Source organism: Musa acuminata, chromosome BXJ2-3 (assembly GCF_036884655.1).
Source record: "Musa acuminata AAA Group cultivar baxijiao chromosome BXJ2-3, Cavendish_Baxijiao_AAA, whole genome shotgun sequence".
Lineage (NCBI taxonomy): Eukaryota > Viridiplantae > Streptophyta > Magnoliopsida > Zingiberales > Musaceae > Musa > Musa acuminata.
In genome coordinates, this window is record NC_088340.1 from 6,736,124 (window position 1) to 6,756,673 (window position 20,550).

Sequence of the window (20,550 nt, forward strand, 5' to 3'; positions counted from 1 at the left end):
ATATGTAGTATTATATTATATTATATTATATAAGGTTTTAATATATCTTGTATTTTACAAAATTTATAGATAATATACTTTCCTCCAGCATATATGCCAGTCCAAATATTAAGGGTCTTCACATAGGGTTAGCCACTTCTCATTATGATTAACAGTAGCTACTTTGAATTATATATGTAAATACCTAAAATATCTTTAAATATCTACATTCACTTATAATTATGGCTAAGATTAGTTAATTTAAATTATACTATATATATATATACCTAAATTTTTTTTTGTATTTTCACAATATAGAAATTCCCAAAAGATTATGATGAAAATTAATTATTTTCAATTATATATAAACCTAAAATATACTTAATTTTTTTTATTAATTATGGTTAATATTAGCTAGATTGCGTTAAAAGAATATATATGACACTAAATTTTGAGTGTTGGGTTTGCTTGTGGGAACAGCTGAACATAACTCTTGGGGTTTTCTCATGGGCATAGTCAAACATGAATTCTCATAGAAGCATAAGTGCATTTCTAGGATAGGATATGGTTGAGATTGATTTCAGATAGGTATTACAGAAATTATAATTAAGTACATGATCAACATAGGATCATATGGGTTCCGCACTGACAAACATAATGTAATTACAAACTTCAACAAATAATACATTTTTTGAACATATACATATCACTAAAAATTTTAAGATCATCCACATTTACCTCTTCTGTTAACAAATTCTGTAACAATTTGGATTGATGTTGATCTGATTGATCTACTGTCTTTTTGCTATCATAGCTGCTACATCTTGCCACTTAAAACATCGATTTCCACAAATTTTTGCATAGGAACAAAATGATAGCCCTTCACAAATTCTAGGGGTTCAGGGAAATGTTCTATAGTTATTACTCTTGAGAAACATCTGATCATTCCTTACAAATTTATCGTGTACTTACAACAAAACATATAATTAGAATATAGTCAACACTGCTACATAAACTTCAACTACTCACAGAACTACGATGCATGCCATGATACAAACAATCACTTGAGTGTTCATTTTTTTGCTCGATAGCACTAGACTGTCTTGGTAGAGATAAGAGACGAATGCCCATAGTGCAGTTGCTATCATGAATGAATCTTCTGGACATAACACCCATCCATGTTTACTGACTAGGATTCGTCTTGGCAAAACGACCCTTGATTCTTAGCCTGCTGTCAGCTCGAATCTTTCGTGATTCATACCTTATGAGCTTGTTGTATCTGCTTAGTTGACAAGAAAAGCAAAGCGAGGTAGCAGTAACTACAAGTTCAGAAATAGGAATTGTCGTTTTCATCAACAGAAAAACTGCAGTATCTACTTTCCAGAAACAAGGAGAGAAAAATTATTAATCTAAACTCACTTTCGTGTCTTTCTCTTCTCCTGATAGCGCAAAATTACAGAGTTGCGGTCTGCACGAGCTAATTTATAAATGCCTTTGAGAGGCAAATGTTGCATCTCATCTTGAGGAACAAACTCCACATGGTCTGTGTTTGTATCATTGCCATGACTTTTACATGCATTCGCTTCAGCAGCCTCATTCAGTGATGACAAGTTTACGGCAGAAGAGGTTCTGGGATATTCTCCAGGAGGATTTAACAAGCCAATTGTAGTGTTAGCTTCACGACAATCAATCTGGTTACCTTCAAGTGTAATATCCTGCAAGAAGAAACAAGGGTTTGTATCACCGCTTCTAAACAAGAAACATTTTTTACGGCATTGTTCTGAATATTTCTCAAAGTGCCTGTTAATTTCTCTAGTTTTTGCACAGATGCAAGAATTAATAGTTTCCTGCTATGCATAATTTGACAACCATAAAGGCCAATAGGTCCTGTTATAAAAGGATGGTGGTAATATCTGTTCAACACAGTTGCAGAAAAACCACCAACTAATCAGCACAAGCAGATAATTCACACATCAAAACCTTGAGGGAGAAGAAATTGCAGAAAGCTAAGTTAAATAAAGGCAATAGTTGATAACATCAGAAAAGAAAATAAATATCATTTTGTCAATAAATATCATAACAAACAGCAGGAAGTAGAGAATAGAGGAGGGAAGCTAAAAAGAGAGGCAAAGAGGGAAATGAGAGCAACATTAAAAAGTGAATGCAAAAAAGAAAATTAAATCAGGCCAAAATTTTCAATATTCCAATAAAAATACACAGGAGGTATAGTTTTCTTCCATTATCTTTCTCTATGCATCACTAGCCTCAATCTACACTAGCTCAACTTACTTTATATGTAAGAAAAGGCATAAATAAGGAAAATTATTCATAAGATTGAATTATTCATAGTCCATGTATGATAATATTTATCAATAATAATTATGCATAATCATATCAATGATTCTAATCCAAATATTATTTCATTAGTATTAATAAGGAAAATTTTGACATCATATTTCTCAGGGTAAGGACTGAATTTTATTCCAATAAGAAAGACAAGCAAGTGGAAATAGGCCAACAAATTATTAAGTAATGTATATTGGCTATCAGCCTGACTAATGAAGTGCCTGAGGGATCTCCTTTTTCTCACCAAACTATAATATAGTCAGTCACATAATTTAATAAAAAAACACATAAACAGAAATTTAAGCTTTCCAGGAATATACTATTAAACAATAATTAAAAGTTAAGATATGCATCTTTAATAATAAAAGAGAGAAGGTACAAATGAACCCATGACTTCCAATTCCCATTCAGAAATTTTCACAAGCTTCACACATGTTAATATTTTTCCCAAAGTAACTGCACAAGACCATTAAAAGCAAGAGTATGCCCTAAAAAACTATTTAAGGAAGTAAAAAAGAAGTTAGCGATATTTTAAATAGATTCCTGTCAAAGTAATAATTCCAATAATAGAAGTGACACAGAAAATTTTAGAAAATCTGGAAACATTAGAAATCTTCATATCAGAAATTTATTCGAATTTTTCCTTTAACAGATTGATTGTCATGAGATGGGAACATATGATGAGGGAACAATAACATCTTAACTTTCAAGAAGATCTTGGTCTTCTTCAGATATTCTTTCAACTTTCAAATTTGAGTTGTTGCACCACATGATATCAAGCAAACAAGATAAGTTCATCAAATTGAAATACAAGATTTCTTTGTACCATTTCAAGAAAATTAACAAGCATACTATATAGAAAATAAATCAGAATAACATATATTGCAATTCGACCCATTTCATGGGTCTAAAGTTTGCAAATAAAGCTGAAGAACACTCCAAAGATGCAAAAAGGAAGAGCAAACCTCATGAGGAGTTGTGACATTCCACGAATTATTTGAAGCCGGGCCGACATTCCACGAATTATTTGAAGCGGGGCCCAGATAATCAATTTGAATATTTTGTTCTGAAACCCAACCATAGGATTCCATTATTGGTGCAACAACTTCATGATAATCATTTGTACCACTTTCAAGCTTTATAAGATCACGAATTTGCTGAATTATCTCTTCTTTATGTTTCCCACAAGTTGAATTTCGATGCTGTTGCAAAAAGAAGACCCCAAAAAGTAAATATCTTACCCTAGATAAACTAATCAATCATAAATTTCTTTAGGAAATCAGAAAAATGGAACAATTTTTTATTGGAATTAATTGTTCAATAATGACTATGAAAAGACTCATGTTTAGAAGCTAAGCAGCAAAAACAACACTAAGAACATTAATAGTATATACAGCAAAAACAAGAATGAAGTTAAACTAGCAAGTCCTATTTCCGTTCATATATTAAGGCCTAAATGTTAGTACCCATAAGTCAAAACATGTGAAAGTTATTCAAAAGTATACTGCAGAACAGTCTGATAGAGAGTTGAAAATTCGTGCAACAATTTATTGGAATATTTGTTGGGACCAGATGAGTTGCCAACCTGTTGTTATGTGTCAACTATCATCCACAGAATAGTACCCATGCTCATCCTTTCTCAGTGAGCACTTATTGCAACTCAACTTGTTCCATCATCACCAAAACATTAAGGTGCAACAATTTGACTAATCCATACAAAATTAGAAAAGCAATAGCAAACCGAAAGATCAGTGAAAGATGAGAAAAATAAAATTACGATCATTTTTTGTTTTTATTTAGACTTCCAATTTTGTGTCTCCTTAGTATCGTTAACATCATGCAGATTCATTTACATGCTTTCTCGCTATATGCTACTACTATTCAAGCTCTTTTCTGAAAAGGAGGAGGAAGAAATTCTTTATTTCAGGAAATAAGACATTAATTTGACATATATGCAATTGTTTCTGTAAATTCAAGTCATCAAACAAGCAAATCAGCAATGAAATTCTAGAAAAGAATGAGAAAGAAGAGCACAAAGAGACCAATTTCGATTTGATTGACATACCTTTGGCAAGGGAGGCATCCCCATAGCATGAAACCCATGACTAGCAGTGGTAGGCACTATAAAATCCTCGAACCTAAGCACCGGCTGCGCCTCCCACACACTCCCGTCCTCCACCAGGTAGTCACCGACGTCATCCGCCTCCCCTTCCAACACCTCCTTCTCGTCCCCGCCAACCCCGAGAGCCGACACGAGCTTCCCCGCCGAGGGACACCCAGAGAAGCCCTCGACGGGTCGGCGGTCGTGCAGCAGCCCGGCACGCCCGTGGGCGTCGAAGTCGCAGTTGGCGCAGAGGAGAGCCCGGCATGAGGAGCAGTGGATGGCGGAGGGCTCCGAGCGGCAGGCGTCGCAGAGGAGCGCGCGGCAGTGGCGGGACGACACGGAGTTGGCTGCGTGCACGTGGCGGTCGCAGGCGAGGCAGAGCCGCGCCGCGTCGGCCCGGCACCACAGCAGGGCCCTCGCCGCCCCGCAATAATCACAGCTTTCTTCTCCAGTCCCGCCCCTTTCTCCTCCTCCTCCTCTTCCTCGCCCTATTTCTTCTTCTTCTACTACTACAGCTACCACTGGTGCTGTTGCTTCTCCCTCTTGGCCCATCTCCTGAGTTGAAGTTGGAGGCCTTCTCTCTTCTTTTACTTCACTGTTTCATCTAGTGGAATGCGAGGCTTGAGAGGTGGGTAGATCGAGGTGGTGATGAGGGAAGCAAATAGGAGTGTGTAGAACAGGACCAAGCGGAGGGGCAGAAGGAAAGAGACATTTGAAAGAGAAGGATGGGAAAAGAGCAACAGCGGTAGCATCGAGAGAGTCTGGACGTGTCTCCCGACCCATCCGGTGGAATAACTGACAGTTTGTTCTTGTGTTGTCATTAATCGATAGGGGGAGGTTGGGAGATTTTTCTTCATGTACCTTTCACAAACATCTTTCCCCCATTTTTTTTTTTTGTATTTTTTAATCTTTTTTCTTTATATTAATTTTATGGAGTTATGGTGCTCTATAATTATTAGTAGAGCTCGGATTGTCTAAAAATATATATTTTATTCTTTAAAAAATTATTTTAAGAGATTTAAAAATATTTTATCCTAGTTAATATTAAGAATGGTAAAAAATAATGTTAAAGAGATTATCACACCCTAATTTAAATCTATCTCGGAAGTCGATAAATATTAAGATTGATTTATAAAAGTCTAATAAATATACTAAATTAATTTTAACTTAAATATATATATATATTTTTTTATCTTAATTCGTTAATAAAATTAATAGGCTAATCAACTCATGATCGTGATAATAAATCACCTACATAGTGAATTTACCTAAAACACAATATAATAGAATGTTTCTAAAACATAAAACATTGTACTCAAATTTCTCTTATTGATTAATTCTTTCACCAATTATTGTGCATTTATTGCTCTTTAAAATTGTTCATCAAGAAATAGGTGGTTGCCAACTAATTGCTCCAAGATGACTGGGGGTTTGACCAAGTAAATGATAGAAGAAGCAATATTAACTATGTAAGAAACTAATTATGTTGCCAACCAGTGTGAATTAAAAGAAACCAGAAGTCAATTATTTTGAAAGACTGCATGATTATATAATTAATAAATATGCAAGTGCATAATTATATTTTCTAATGAATTCATCATGAACATTTTATATATAGGAGTGTGTGAATTTGTGAGGCTAATAGAAAATATATTTTTTATTTTGATTATCGAAATAAAATGGAGCAGAATCGATTAAGATGATGAATATAAGGTTAAGCGATCTAATACGACAATTAGAAAGTGTGAAATTATAACTGTGAGTGGGATGAGGATAATTAAATGAAACCTAAAAAGATTTTTAATGAAAGCTATAAAAAAAATTAAATATTTTAATTTAATTAAATATATGATTTTTTACCTATGTAATCGATCCTAAATAATTGAGACATTACGGATTAGATTTTTCTCTATTTGATATACTTAAAGTGGCTTTAAGTAGCATTTAATCAGATCTGTAGAGGAAATAAGATAAATATATATATATATACTTGTGTTGCGGTTCGGATTCATGTGTTAAGTTCGGGTAATCAACCCATTGCCACTCCTAATCCTCTCATACATGCAGGTATTGGGCTAACTGGGAATCATTGAGGGTCAACGTTTTGGTTTGACCTTAGTCGATACGGTATGAATACGGCCGCGGGTACTCGTTCTGCACGTAACGAGATCAGGAAGAACAAGCTTCACTATGCCAAGATAAAACATACATGGATCATCTTCTTCGTGGTTATCAGCACGTACAACCAGCCGGACATTGATGGGAGGAGGAGGAGGCACGAAGCTGGAGCTGTTCATCCTCGTCGTTCCTTCTCGCGGCGCCGGACATTGATGGGATAGCCCTTGAGCGTCCTCGTGGTCGGGAAGAACACCAGCCGATCTCTCTCTGCTTCCTCCCAACTGCGCATGCATGCGGAAGCTCAACTCAGTACACGCCATGCAGTGCTTGTCTTAGAGGCAAGGAAGCCATCGACGTTCTCCGCCGTGCCATGTAGGTGCGACCGTACCTGAAGCCAGTGACGAGGTAATGGAGGAAGACAGAGATGACGACCCGCGCTAGTTCGTAACCGGGGCACAGCCGAGAGCCGCCGCCGAACGGTGTGTAGACGCCAGCACCGCCGGTCTGCTGCAGCTGCGCCACCTCGTTGTTCTGCACAAAACACAAATCCAACGCCACTAGTGAACTCTCAGACTGCGTCGCGGCCACTGGCCTTCTTAACACACCTTATAAATAAATAAATAAATAATCACTACTAAGCATGATTAATGTTACAATATGAATTAAAATACTAAAAATATAAAACAAACAGTACCTAAATTTAGAAAGACAAATACATAAAATTATTGACTGTGGAGTAATCTATGCATATTTATATGCAACTGTGCCTGATAACGAAGCGTTGAAAGGTTGAGAAACGGTACCTGCCATCTCCAGGGATTGAAGGTCCGGGCATCCTCGAAGTATTCAGGATCAAGATGGACGGCACGAAAAGAGATGAAAACTTTGCACCCCTTGGGAATCTTGTACCCTGCACGAAAATTAAAGAAACACGGGACTCACGACTTGACCTTATAATAATAATAATAATAATAATAGTCCTGTTTTTTTTTCTTTTCCTTCGTTCTTGGGCTTCAACGTAGAGAGAGGATGATGATTAGTGTGAGAGAAAAAGCACAGGTAGTATACCTTTGAAATGGATGTCTGTCATGGCGCGTCTGAACACGCCACTGATGATGTTGGCCACTCGAAGCGTCTCGTTGATCACCTGCCGTCCAAAACAGAAAAAGGTTTCGTCTCAACAGCGCGCTGTGTTGCATGATGAACGGACCAGATTGCATCTGCAGCTGACAATCCAGGCTTTGGGCGGCAACCCCGACCTACTCAGCCGGGCCCCGCCGCTGTGCTCCGCCACGTACTGCGGCGCGAAGCACGATGCCGGTTTCGGTGGACCGGTCAACATCCAATCGGACCCACGCTTTGGAGTCCGATTCGGAGTACGGGGTCGGGTGCCGACTTCACATGCGGTGTCGTCGGTCAAGCTCATATCAAATCCAATGTCAGGTTGATTCATGCAAGTGCAATGCCCCCACAAGATTTATATATTCTTTAAATTTGTGCTGTTTGTATGATATTGATGGAAACATCGTCCGCTCCTTAAAAAAAAATTGACAATAGATAATTATGAATTTTATCCATTTCTAAATCTGATTAATCATTGAAGTACCCAATCCCAAATCCTAATTTTATATTCCTACATAAACTATATTAACTAGGAATATAATAGAACAGGATATCCACAACTTTCAAGAAAATGCTGTTACACTTCCACATAATTAATTATTATTCTGACATAATCATGATGTGTCATCGCGTCATTTACGATTTAGATGAAAATTCACAGGGATCATGAAATTAATCACGGTGGTGATGAAGAACGATCTCCGATAGATAAGCTGGTATCGATACTGCTTGAAAGGAAGAAGTCGAAGGAAGGTAGACGATGATCATGGGTTTGATGGAGTTCATGATTGAAAGGAGAGAGAGAGAGAGAGAGAAGAGAGTAAAATGACGTACGCATTGAGTGAAGGGCATAGACTTGTAGTCGCTCCAGGACAAGGGCTGCTCCTCGTCGTCTCCCTTCTTTGCCCTGATCCCTTCCTGCTCCTCCTGCTCGACGAAATGACAACAGCATTAATAATGGTGTTTAGGATGAGTTGGTGGTGAGGGAGGCGGGAACGCACCCGGAGGAGGGCGAGGGCGTGGGGGAGGTCGGTGAGGAACTTTACGGCTAGAGTCATGATGGTGGAGGTGGTCTCGTAGCCGGCCACCAGCAGCGCCAGCAGGAAGTCGACCGTCTCTTCTTCTGTCATTCCCTCCTCCTCATCGCCACCGTCCATCAGTTCCTCCAGCATGTCCTTCCTCTGCTTGTCGCCTCCAGCCGCCGTCGTCATCGTCGCCCCTGCCGCCGCTTTCTCCTGTTTCCTCTTCCTAATCACTTCCTTCAGAGCCGCCTCCACCTTCTTCCTCGCCTGATTTGTTGGAGAGGTTTATATTGTAAATCTATGAATCGGATTGATATGAGTAGGTGATGAATGGTGCGGATGTACCTTGAGGGCGCGGCCGTAGGTGGTGAAAGAAAGGAAGGAAGGGAAGGGGATGGAGAAGAAGCCCTCGATGAGGAGGAGGTACTCGCGGCGGAGGGACTCGGTCCACTCGCCCGGGTCGAAGCTCACCAGCTGCTTGACGGTGAGCTCGAAGGTGATCTTTTTGGCCTGGTCGAGGAGGAGGACGCGAGAGGGGGGGGAGGAGGAGGGAGAGGAGGACCAGGAGTCGAGGGTGCGGCGGACGAGGCGGTCGATGTCCGGGAGGAGGGCGGCGTCGCGGATGGCGGCGGGGGACGCGAGGCGGGTGAGGGTGAGGGAGTGCATGCGCTTGTGACGGGCGCCGCGCATGAGGAGGAGGGAGTGGGCGCCCAGCAGCGTGGAGATAGACGACGGGTAGCTGCACTCCACAGCGCGGCCCTCCGCCCCCAGCACCATCCGGTTGAACTCCGGGTCCGCCGAGAACACCGTGCGCTCCCCGAAGACGTGCGTCGTGAACAGCCGCCCGTGCCGCCGCACCCGCTCGTCGATGAACGGCTCCGGGTCCTCCGTCTTGTACGCCGCGATCAGCCGCAGCGTCTCCCCCACCACCGGCAGCCCCACGCTCCCCGGTGGCAGCCGCCCCGCTGCCGCCCGCGTCCTCCTCCTCCTCCTCCCCAATTCCCAAAAAACTATACCTGCAATTACAACGAGCATCACATCGAACAGCTGAAGAGACCACCTGCCGGAATCCATAATTCGCCGCACCACCAAGCCAGTGTTCGATCAAGAGCGGTGGTGTGGATGCCGCAAGCAGCAAGCAGCTGCAGCAGACTGGAAGAGGAAAGCTGAGCAGGAGTAAGTGCGAGTAAATGTAGAAGTATAACAGGCAGAAAGGGAACACTTCAAAGCAATAAAATACAGCGAGATCGCATCAGGGAATGATATGGGAAAGGGGAACGCACGGGGGGTGTAACGTGGGCTTCCTTTTCTCGCGGGCCCCATGATCCCCTGTGCATTTAATTGAAAGATTCTGACTTGCTATTACCTCTTTATTGTTCTGCTGCAGACCCGAGAAATTGACGTCCTTCATGGTCGGGTTTTGCAAAGGGGGCAAACCAAAGGGGTAGAGCCCTAAGCCGGAGGTAAAGCCATCATCTTTCTTTGACATTTATTCCTTCTTCGTTGTCCAATTCTTCTTCCACTTGCGCAACTCATGGTTATCATTTGAATTCCCCAGTTCCTTTTGCTTTCTGGGACAGCAATTTTTCTTATCGCATTGAATGTCCGCACGGTCTTATTTGGATTGACAAGTGTTCTGCCTTCAATTTTGTCTTTTGTTTCTCTGCGGTCCAATCTGGTTCTCATTAACCTGTGAAGCATTTGTCTTTATGTCATTGATGAAGTTAGTCTCACAGATCACCATTTCTTATTTTTCCTTTTTAAGTTTTTACTGTGGTTTTTATGTTGTGCTGCCTATTTTACTAAAGTCGGATCATTTTATCTTATGATTCGATTTTCTTTTTTTTCATTTTAATGTTAGCCAATGATGATGGATATGGGCATGAACCCCCAACAACAGTTGCGCACTGTGTTGTTGTTGGCAAGGATGAGTGTGCCAAAACGCTGATCTGAGGCTCTAGCTGGCTTAGTCTGAGCATTTTTCATATTTTCTGGTCGATTCAATGAACATTTATCCATAGTGGTTAGACTACTTGTTCTCTTTGCAGACGCTTCCCACCAACAATTGACATTGTAGGTAGGAATTATTATACTAACCCACTTGTTTGGAAATTGCAACTAGTTAGTAGTTTTGGTTTTTCAGTTTTAGTTTCAAGTTTTTTTCGTAAATCATCTACATCGTCTCACCCATGTGATCAGATTGACATGGTTAAGGACAGCCTTCAAGTTGTGTCCTTTTGTCCTTTGGTGTTGACAAATCTGTTTGAATATCCCATATATGATAGGCCATGTATCAGAAGGTACCTTGAAAGATGAAGAAACAACTGGAGGGTTTGGTCGGCCTATGTAGGTTTTGCTAGATGATTATCTGTTTTCTGTCTTTTCTAATTGCTCTCTTGAGGAAGCGAAACATCCCACAATTAGGGGAAAAGTGTCACCCTATATTCTCTTGGAGCACTCTTTTTCTTTTTATAATCTGAATACTTTCTGTTGCAGTGAGATATATGATGGATTTGATAATGTCACCCCAAGATATCCTATATAAAATGTGATGTAATTGTGCCATTTTATAACCAATAATGCTTGTTTGATGGTTTTCTGCGTCTATGTCAAATCATACCAATATATTTATGCATTTCATTCGTTTTAATTTTGGGCATTTTCAGTTGACTTGTATTTTCTGGATTTAGTTTTGAGCATGCTAACGATCTACATGTGTGGATATATTGGACACTTTTTTTTATTTATTTTTAATTCCATCAACGATCTCAGAGAGAATGGTCCTTGGACCTTGATCATGACAGAGAGAAATTACTGTTCCTGTCGTATCTATGGCTACTTAACAGTCTTTCTCAATTTTTTTACTTCATGTCTTTTACCTCAAAATGCACGCTCAGAATATTGATATCCTCAAGTGTAAAAAGTTCAATGGCATGAGCCACTTGATGATAAGTTGCTGGCAAATCATGCATCAGCTGATATGTACCAGCACAACTGGCACATGCAATCTTGATTTGAAGCACTGAAAAACACACTTCAAAATTGAAAATGTGAAAAAAATATTCATATAAGGTGTAGTTGACTTTCATCCTGGAACCTTCAATCGTGTATTGCCCAGTTACTTATACGTATGTATGTGGTACATACAATATTAGGACCCTGTATTGGCAAACTAGTGATTTAGGTATATTTATGTTTTCCGTAGCATGAATATAATATTTAAGTATTGACTGAATTGGAATCTTGTTTCTGAAATAACTACGGCCACTGTTTTTTGCTAAGACATCCATGTTACTGCATCAATAACAGTAATTTGGTTTTACTTGCTGCCTTCATTAGGTATAGGGGCTATCTGCAATGTCTTGCTGTTCTGTTTCTTCTGCACTTGACGAAGTCCTCAGAGTTATTTTCAGCTTGCTGAGTATATTCTTATTGGAAGAAAATTTTCATTTTTGATTAATGTTGTGCCTGGTTTTACTGAATTCAAACATTCTGCAGTGGGCAGAGCCAGTATTATCACCTGATTTTGCTCTGTATAACTAGGTAGTTTTGGTCCAAAACCAGTTACCACCTAGTATCAGAAAAAACTGCCAAAGAATTGGGTGGTATTTTCACTTCCCATTCCACTTCAGCATAGACTGGTCCAGGCTGACCTCTTAAGACCAGGCCAGGTTATAAGTGAACGTTATTTGCCATCTCTACGGTTCAACTGCTGGCTGCAGCAACTTTTCATCTGTTTTGTTTTCGCCAAAACTGGCACAATGCAGGGAAAAGGAGAAGTGAAGAAGAAGAGGAAAAGAGGAGCTAGAGAAGATGACATGAATGGGTGGAAGAAAAAGAAGATGAAGGATTGTTAGAGAACTAGATGGAATTCTTAAAGGCTTCTTATCAACGAAGCTTCTGCACATATACATTAAACTGGACCTGCATATTCTCACAATAATATTCAACTTCTATAGTACTTTCTCAGTGTCTCTGTTTTATTCCAGCAGATGGGCAGGATGTATCATTTTCCAGGAAGTTTCGAGGTTCAAAACTAAAAGGGAGGCTGGACATGGCCATGCTTAAAGTTATCTCACATTTCTTGACATCAAGTGGTATTTGTTTGGTGGTCCTTGCTGCATCCTATTGGACAAAATCTATCACCAAGATACTCCTTGCCTGCAACATGTTCAATGAGTATGGATTCTATTCAGCATGACATCATGTATGTAATATGTCAACTATGTCATGTAGCATTGCAGGACGGTCTCATTTACCCATCGCACCTTATCTTAATGGTCCACCAAAAATCCTAAGCACACGGTTAGCTTTGCAAATTTTATGTTTATGGTTATTGTTTTGGTGTCGTATCTCCCCCTCCCTCCATCATACTGTTAGTAGCTCATTGTCTCTAGATAATTTCCTTGAGCTAACCTGCATTGACTTACCATGATCATCCATCAGATTAGATTTTATTACTGAAAATTAGCACATTGACCTTTTTGGGGATCAGGTTTTGTGATCTTAGCATCTTTGTTAGCAACATAATTTTCTGAAGTTTAGACCTACTTAATTTCTAGGAAGTTGGGAGCTGTTCTTGCTAAGACGTTCAAACTAGCTATTAGTTCCAGTCCTCTGCAGCCAGTTTACTTTGTATTCCTTTTTGTTTCTCAATCTGAGCAATTTGTCATGCAATTGTTGCATATATGATCTCTCTCTATTTAGGATCCATCTTGTGGAAATTAACTTGCAGCACAGGATGGTTCATGTGAGTTGCTTTATGGTTGCATTCATAATTGTTTGTTATAGTATTGTACTGATTTATTTTGGTTTACTGAGATATTATTGAGTCCCTGACATGGTTTTCCACTTGGTTGACAGCCTTTGCTGCTGCTTCAAGACTGTTGTTTGATGCCTGGAATTCATCTTCCCCTTCCTATTCTGCCCACTGCTTTGCATTTCTAGATCCCACACAAGTTATCTGGTTTGTGCCAAAAGGAAGGTTGAAGTAATGATGCATGTGTAAGAGAAAGGAAAGAGGAGTTGTTTCTAACCCACTTTTCTTGGTTTTCAGGTGCATAAACTAAAGGCACTTAATGTGCTCCCTTATGCATGTGATCTGGTGAAAGCCACGTTGATTCAGATACAGCAGATGTTGTTCAAAGGTGTGACTATTCTCTGCTAGTAAACTCTCATGCTGTTACATATATCCTTTTACTTTGGTGCACGTTCCACCTTCGTCCATTTGGGCTCACAGGCTTGGAAAAGGCAGGAGACAAGCGGCATGAGCAACACAGAAAGTGGGAACATGGCCATGTACTGGCGCCTACTTCAGTGGACCTACATCAGATCAAGAAAGAACATCCAAGAACATGAATGCAAACCACAAAGCAGGTACAATGGTACGATGGTGGTGGTTCTTTCACTGATTGCATCATATCCTGTGGCTATAATTTCTTTCGTTATCTGAGTGCTACTCCAAATATTTGGTTGGCGCATCATCATCATCATCATCACGGTGATGATCGAGAAAGCCAAGCTGCCGAGTCGGTTCGGAGGCATGGGAACCTAAGAACCGAGGCACGGGAAACGACGGGATGAGAAGAGTGGCGTTGGTTGCTGGACCACAGGCTTGGTATTATGACAGAGTCGGTCTGAGCACTTTTTTGGGCTCTACCATATTTCTAAGACTTGGTACTTTCCATGGAGTTGTTGTCACAGTGATCCCAACAACATACTGTTCATTGACGTATATATATCAGGTAATGGATAACCCAACCGAGAGAGAGAGAGAGAGAGAGAGAGAATATTAAATTACATATATATCTTGATCGGTATTGGTTCTTATTGTCCGATTAACTTGTTAAGTATGAAAAGTATGAATCACTCTCCTGAGGGGTTTAAGCTCAAGCTAACAATAGTGCATCTATCATATTGTTATAAGTCAAGTAAGTTCTTGTCCTCTCATCCATGGTTAATTAACTCCAACCTCATGTATAGGCTATTTTATGATTAGAATTGCAATTACTAGCGATCAGAAATGCATTACCACAGGAAGGTAATTTTTCTGTTTTTGTGTTCAAAGTTGGTAATTATTTCTATACATTGTGCTTTTATGAAAATAGCTGAATAAGACTATAATAATATATAATGTGATGAGAAATGTGGGAAACTAATCTAAAGATCAAACAGATAAACCAAATTATTGTCATCCTGCAAAAACCATAAGTGAGAGAACAACTTGTGGCACATTACCAAGTGTGTGTTTTTCTAGATCCAAGGAAATTTGATTGTAATAGATTTAGATGCATTAAATATAATGGATGTGCATGACAATCGTTTGTGCAAATTAACATTGATGCACCATAATATGTGATCCAAATGTACTAAGTACACTAAATGGTTACAACCAAATCTAGTCCAGGAGATCCAAAACATTTTGTATGTATACATCAATTAAGCTTGGAATCAGAAAGGAGACACCACCAGAGGCATTTGAGTTGCTCATCAATCCTAAATGTTTCAGAGCAGAGCCCAATCATTGATGGATTACAGGGGGAGCAATCATGCAAGTGTTGTAGGATTGGCAGTGACAGCATTTGTGGCCAATAATGTGGAAGAAGACTTCAGTAATATGTCATTGCAGTCGTTGCAGAGGATCCACATCTACAAAATCACTGCAAATTTAATATCATTTGTATCAAACATGAGAAGAATCCAAGCACAGGAAAATGAGGTTTCATGATCCAAATGGCACAGGAAAGCTGACTGTTTGCCTAAAGTCCAGGAGAGGTACTGCTTTGAGAGCATCTACGAAGAAAGAAACTGAGGTTTCATGATCCAAATGGCAGAGGAAAGCTTAGAGGCTGCTGTATGCCTGAAGTCCAGTAGAGGTACTGCTTTGAGAGCATCTACTAAGAAAGAATAAATATGTTTGTCATGTCTTCAAATTCTCTCTTACTTGAAAAAGGATCAGGAAAAGTTCTCAGAAAATAAAATGGCAAGTTAAATGATTTAGTCAAATTTGATTAAATTGTACTAGAAATGTTGGAATAGTTAAGATGGCTATCAATCAGCTCCAACAAGTTGAAAGTACACCATAGGAAGTATGGGAGATGCAAATACACTAACCTTTCTTGATCTATAATCCTCAGGCATTTCTATTTCTTCTATCTGCATACTCTTTTATATCAATTTAGGAGAGTACATCAATTTAAGAGAGAGAGAGAGAGAGAGAGAGAGAGAGAGAGAGAGAGAGAGAGAGAGAGAGAGAGAGAGACTAAAAGGAAAAAAGAATTCCTGGGTGAAAAATCTTCTAATATCTTCATGTCATACACCTTAAATGTCCATGTTAAAATTGTAAATCAAAACCATACAACAGAAGATTAGGGAAAAAAAAAAGGAAAATTACAACTTCAAGTTATGTAATGACAGTAGCTAGAATTATCTGTAACTCAACTAGCTGGATAAGAAGCTTGCCAAAACAACATGCCAGTGTAAAGGATAATCTAAGAGGGTTATCCCAACAGTACTGAACTTTCAAATTTGCAAGAGCTTTTTTTTTTCTGAGTAAATAGCAAAGAAGATCAAATGCCTTCAGTGCATATATATTCAACTATTCCTATATAATATGTATGAAAAGTTGCAGTTTTCTCTTACCTCCTCATCCAACTTCCTCCAGACTTTTGTCATGTCAATCAATGACTTGGAGCATATTGGACAACCGTATCTGTATCCCAAGACACCCCAAAAATGAGGTCAAATAAATGATCATTGTTATGCTTCAAGCAGATTTAGTAGCATTGAGCAGGATTAGTTTTCATGCTTCAACATTCCATGGAGACATTCTGTATGCATTGTGTGCCCACATTTCATCACTGTTGTTTCATTCATGGAGTCAAAGAGATACTGCATCAAAGTTTTCAACACTAAAGCTTCCTCAAATAAATAGAAGTTAAAAGAATAATTGCATTATGGTAGACCTCATAACAGATGGAGCAATGTTGTCTCATTGAGTTCTCCAGACATGAATGCTTGTTAAACAAGTGTACAGAGTAGCAGGATCCTGTGTGCACATCTAATAGTCAGCAGAGAAATATATGATCTGATGTGCAATGTAGGACACTAGAGATTTGGATCCCTTCATGCACACAGGCTTGCACATATAAGCTAAAATAATTTTTATGAGCCAATTGTTCCTCAAGTTCATGCAGATTCAACATTCATTGTGGATGAGAAACATTCAAAGAAAGTGAAACAAATCAAAGTCATGGATTGCAGTAAGCTGTAGAGTTTCAAATCAAAGAAGAAACAGGGAATAAGATTAGATGAACACACCACATTTCTGGCAATGGAAGAAGGTCTCTCCGCCACCAACTCTGCTCAGACATGCATCAACAACCTGAGTCATTCCATCAAACAGTCTGTGGGCATCAACAAGACAAAGAAAATAGAAGTTATGGCTAACCTGCAGATACCGCAATCACTGCACTGGTACTGTGCTTTCTCAATCTGTAGGAGAATCATTAACATCAGATCAATATCATTAAGAAATCTCATTACATAAACTGGCCAAAAATCGATAAGATTACATCGTCATCGTAAAATCCGCACACTCCACAGGAATATTCGCCCATGTTGACCCCACAATTCGAGCAAATCTGTGCGACCTGTAGGATAACCAATGAAGGCCAAACTCTTCTTGTATCACCATATATACATATTATAGACTAATCAACACTCACCGTTTGCTCGGTGTCACAAATCGAACAGATCACATACGGAATCAAATCAAGAGGAGAAACCTAATTCACACCCCTCGAAGAAGCAGATCGAACACAGACGGGGCCAAAACTCACCCTTTCCACATCGAAGCGGCAGATCTCATGCCGATCCTTCTGATTCCAATCACCAAAATTGACCATAGAAAAAGATCAAGCCCCATAATATTACACAACAGCTAAAAATGTCAAGAGTGAGACACAGATTTGGTCACCGTGGACTCATCGTGACAGTGGCGGCAGGAGAAGATCCCATTGCAGCAGGAAGCTCGAACCTTGCACCGCCTCCTGTAATGCTTGCACCTGTCCGAGGTTCCAAAGCCACATAATTCACCAACTTAGAACAGGAAACTAAGAAGTAATCGATCAAAAAGGAGAAAAGATTCAAGCAGACCCATGTCCCATCTTCCCGAAGCCCAGTCGATCATCATCAGTGGAAGCCTCCATTCCTGTGACGAGAAACACTTGGAATGGTGCAGAATCTCGCTCAAAGACTGCAACTTGATGCATATATAGAGAGAAGAAGGGGAAGACAATATGGGGAAGGTGACCAGAAAAAGAAGTGGGAGTTGAGTTCAGGTGGTAAGTCAAAACGTCTTAGATTGAGTTGAAATCTTTGTCGGCGGAATCAAATCTAAAGACCGATTTGAATTATAGTTAGATTGTGGTGCAGAGTTCAAGAAGAACCCATGTCGTGAGCTTTACCCAACCCTGTGGAACAATGAACAAACATGAAAGATAAAAAACCATGGAAATCGAATGAAGAATTGACACCAAAACTTTCTGAAAGCACAATTCCTGACAGCTTATGAGTGACCTGCAAAATCTCAAATTTAAATTTTTAAGCAAGCTGGTTTCTGGGAAATGGTGTCAACCACAATCCAGAATCAGATAGATTTCTACTTACATTAGTCAGTCAAGTTAGCACAAAATGTTTAGCAATCTCCATTTGTTGAATCAAACAAGATCACATCTCAATGTTTCCTTCGAAGAAAAATAACATGTCCTCCAAGAACTTCTCATGGTGATTGGCTGTTGATGTGTCTTCACTCGGAAATGAAGCTAAATCTATTAAGAAAATATGAAACTAGTGAGCAGGAGTTGAGTCAAAATGCTTAGGATGGAGTGTGATCCTTCCGTTGCCGTCATACTGGACTAATCAGATTGGGTTCCTTTCATCTTCCTCATCTCCTATTGGTCCATTCTTCTTTGGTTGAGTCAAAATGCTTAGGATGGGAGTGTGGTCCTTCCGCTGCTGTCATACTGGGACTAATCAGATTGTGTTCCTTTCATCTTCCTCATCTCCTATTGGTCCATTCTTCTTTGTATTTATATCTAGTACCAGTGGGTGGTGACACCATTTGCAGGGCAGTTCTTGGGAGTGTATGTAGCATGGTCAAACCAGAAATGATTCTTCTGATGAGTGAGGGAATGTTGATCCAGGAACAGCAAAGTAACAGAGGGTGAAACTTGTGAGTTAAGATTATGAAAGCAATCCTATCCTGTTGAAACTGAAAGACCTTCATGCAGCCATGGAGTTTCGAGGATAGGAAACTTGTCTTGTCTTCCTCGACTTTGCTGCTTTCTGACAGGCCCTCTCTTTCCTCGGTCAACTTCGTTGCTTGGAGAATCGGAATAAGCTGCAGCTTCAAACCATGGTTTCACTACCGCAAGGCAATGGCTAAGATAATTCCATTGACCAGTACTTGTCGGATCATGTGGATCTAACTAAGCTCTACTCATTGAAATCTCAGACTGCTAAAGTATGATCCAATAAGAATAATTAAACTTTGCAGAAAAAAAATGAAATGAACAGAAAAACAAAGCTCTGTTTAGGGTTAAGAAATGGAAAGGAAAAAGGGGAGAGGAAGATGAGAGAGACTGCTGCACCAGTTTGGACTATGAGAACACAAACCATGATCACCACATTTGCTAATAGAAACAGAGTGTAAACACTAGTTTGTGTATCTGTTCTTGTTTGTACATATATTATTTATTACATGATAAGAAAACCATATGACATAATATGGTACATATACATCAATCTGTCTTTGCTATCTTTGCCACTGGCACATATATCACACTTGTTCTTCATTCATCACATAATTACACAATCTAAAGTACCCTCATATCATCATCTGCTTGATATCAAAGCTAACAATTCACACACTATTGAATTTTACAGTGGCCTTACAGTTAAAGTCACTTTATAATTAAAGTGGCTTTACTGAATTTTAGACAATTCTGGTTCATGTCAATCTAACACTGACATAAATCAGATCTTGCTGGTGATTGCAGAGTGTCATCCCCTTATCTGGGTTCTCTAGGTAAGCTGTGTGTTTCAGTAGCCAGTACTGGTTTTGCTACCAACAATTCATTAGGCAACAAAGTGAAGCAACTGGTGGAGCGTGCATCAACTTTAAATCATTGCAAGGAGCTTTCCAGTTTGACCACAATTTTAATTTGATTACCTGCTATTTCACATCAGCAAAACACTTGCAAACGATCATAAACAGTGAAGAGATGACCAAAAACACCAAAATGTTCAGCCTCCAAGATGATGCAGAACACAAGCTTTTCTGAAGAAAAAGACAACCTTTCTATAGCATTCAGGCCCACAAAGTCGTAGCGATGGGGAGGGTTGGTTGCTGTGTGGTCTACTCCACTCTGTAACACAAACAAGAAGAACAATTATAGCACATGAGCATGATGGAGATGTTTGAGCTACTCCATGTCTTTCACTGCCTTAAAGAAAGAGTCAGGAGAAGGAACTAGTCCGAGTTCTGCAGCCAATTCTACTGAAATTCTCTTCGATCTTCTCTCTCTCTCTCTCTCGATCTCGAACATGGGGAAGTTTTGCTGCGCTGAACAGGAAGAAAATGGAGGCGGCATCAACATCCTGGGAATCCTCATAGCTGTTGTTCTTGCACTGGTACTGCTGCTAATCTGCAGCCCACCTCGCCGACGTGCGGTGATCACCGTGTATCCCAAACGCTGCTGAGGTATTGGAGTGCGCCAAATCAGCTCCAAACTTGGCCTCTCAGTTCTTCCAAGATATGCACAATAATCTACTGTGTTTCTTTTTATTCTTGTTCAT

The 20,550-nt window shown here is 39.7% G+C and overlaps 3 protein-coding genes and 1 long non-coding RNA gene across 17 annotated transcripts; 1 reads left to right on the top strand and 3 right to left on the bottom strand.

The window, feature by feature from the left end:
• Positions 1-877: 877 nt before the first annotated feature.
• On the bottom strand, positions 878-5,172 carry LOC103977708 (zinc finger protein CONSTANS-LIKE 13). Its single transcript, XM_009393294.3, has 4 exons — positions 4,391-5,172; positions 3,291-3,527; positions 1,399-1,694; positions 878-1,258 (listed from the first exon to the last, which is right to left on the bottom strand). The coding sequence occupies exons 1-4, from the start codon at positions 4,979-4,981 to the stop codon at positions 1,162-1,164; spliced, it is 1,221 nt and encodes a 406-aa protein (XP_009391569.2). The 5' UTR covers positions 4,982-5,172; the 3' UTR covers positions 878-1,161.
• Positions 5,173-6,598: 1,426 nt separating this feature from the next.
• Positions 6,599-9,926, bottom strand: LOC135607125 (3beta,22alpha-dihydroxysteroid 3-dehydrogenase-like). The gene is made up of 7 exons (XM_065098672.1): positions 9,037-9,926; positions 8,671-8,958; positions 8,504-8,596; positions 7,616-7,694; positions 7,351-7,457; positions 6,936-7,078; positions 6,599-6,828 (listed from the first exon to the last, which is right to left on the bottom strand). The coding sequence occupies exons 1-7, from the start codon at positions 9,763-9,765 to the stop codon at positions 6,723-6,725; spliced, it is 1,545 nt and encodes a 514-aa protein (XP_064954744.1). The 5' UTR covers positions 9,766-9,926; the 3' UTR covers positions 6,599-6,722.
• Positions 9,727-14,657, top strand: LOC135607126 (uncharacterized). 3 transcript variants are annotated; one of them, XR_010485078.1, is made up of 7 exons: positions 9,727-9,867; positions 10,079-10,154; positions 12,031-12,112; positions 12,235-12,362; positions 12,459-13,657; positions 13,748-13,838; positions 13,931-14,657. It is a non-coding gene; the product is annotated as an uncharacterized LOC135607126 (long non-coding RNA). The 3 variants fall into 3 exon arrangements; XR_010485079.1 differs by lacking the exon at positions 12,031-12,112 and having other exon boundaries at positions 13,931-14,656; XR_010485077.1 differs by lacking the exons at positions 12,031-12,112; positions 12,235-12,362 and having other exon boundaries at positions 13,931-14,654.
• A 371-nt stretch (positions 14,658-15,028) lies between these two features.
• Positions 15,029-18,728, bottom strand: LOC135607127 (E3 ubiquitin-protein ligase MIEL1-like). Of its 12 annotated transcripts, XR_010485083.1 has the most exons (11): positions 18,361-18,726; positions 17,848-18,270; positions 17,669-17,756; positions 17,418-17,570; positions 17,265-17,342; positions 17,141-17,184; positions 17,011-17,051; positions 16,656-16,738; positions 16,333-16,581; positions 15,443-15,846; positions 15,029-15,350 (listed from the first exon to the last, which is right to left on the bottom strand). XR_010485083.1 is itself a non-coding variant. In XM_065098677.1 (10 exons), the coding sequence occupies exons 5-9, from the start codon at positions 17,307-17,309 to the stop codon at positions 16,367-16,369; spliced, it is 249 nt and encodes an 82-aa protein (XP_064954749.1). In that variant the 5' UTR covers positions 17,310-17,342; positions 17,418-17,570; positions 17,669-17,756; positions 17,848-18,270; positions 18,361-18,728; the 3' UTR covers positions 15,029-15,339; positions 16,333-16,366. The 12 variants fall into 12 exon arrangements, 5 of the variants coding, with proteins under 5 accessions (XP_064954749.1, XP_064954748.1, XP_064954746.1 ...); XR_010485084.1 differs by having other exon boundaries at positions 15,029-15,846; positions 17,848-18,164; XR_010485086.1 differs by lacking the exon at positions 15,443-15,846 and having other exon boundaries at positions 15,029-15,339.
• Positions 18,729-20,550: the final 1,822 nt, after the last annotated feature.

What these genes read in the sequence shown, in the direction of transcription:
- LOC103977708 (XM_009393294.3), bottom strand. Translation starts at nt 4,981, where the DNA reads ATGGGCCAAGAGGGAGAAGCAACAGCACCAGTGGTAGCTGTAGTAGTA. An exon ending in ATGTCACAACTCCTCATGAG is followed by an intron (nt 1,695 to 3,290) that starts GTTTGCTCTTCC and finishes TTCTTCTTGCAG; the next exon opens with GATATTACACTTGAAGGTAA. An exon ending in GAGAAGAGAAAGACACGAAA is followed by an intron (nt 1,259 to 1,398) that starts GTGAGTTTAGAT and finishes TCAACTAAGCAG; the next exon opens with ATACAACAAGCTCATAAGGT.
- LOC135607125 (XM_065098672.1), bottom strand. Translation starts at nt 9,765, where the DNA reads ATGGATTCCGGCAGGTGGTCTCTTCAGCTGTTCGATGTGATGCTCGTT. An exon ending in CTATGCCCTTCACTCAATGC is followed by an intron (nt 7,695 to 8,503) that starts GTACGTCATTTT and finishes TTTGGACGGCAG; the next exon opens with GTGATCAACGAGACGCTTCG. An exon ending in TCAATCCCTGGAGATGGCAG is followed by an intron (nt 7,079 to 7,350) that starts GTACCGTTTCTC and finishes TGTTTTGTGCAG; the next exon opens with AACAACGAGGTGGCGCAGCT.
- LOC135607127 (XM_065098677.1), bottom strand. Translation starts at nt 17,309, where the DNA reads ATGGGCGAATATTCCTGTGGAGTGTGCGGATTTTACGATGACGAT. An exon ending in CTTCCATTGCCAGAAATGTG is followed by an intron (nt 16,739 to 17,010) that starts GTGTGTTCATCT and finishes ATGTGCACACAG; the next exon opens with GATCCTGCTACTCTGTACAC. An exon ending in ATTGCTCCATCTGTTATGAG is followed by an intron (nt 16,403 to 16,655) that starts GTCTACCATAAT and finishes CTTGGGATACAG; the next exon opens with ATACGGTTGTCCAATATGCT.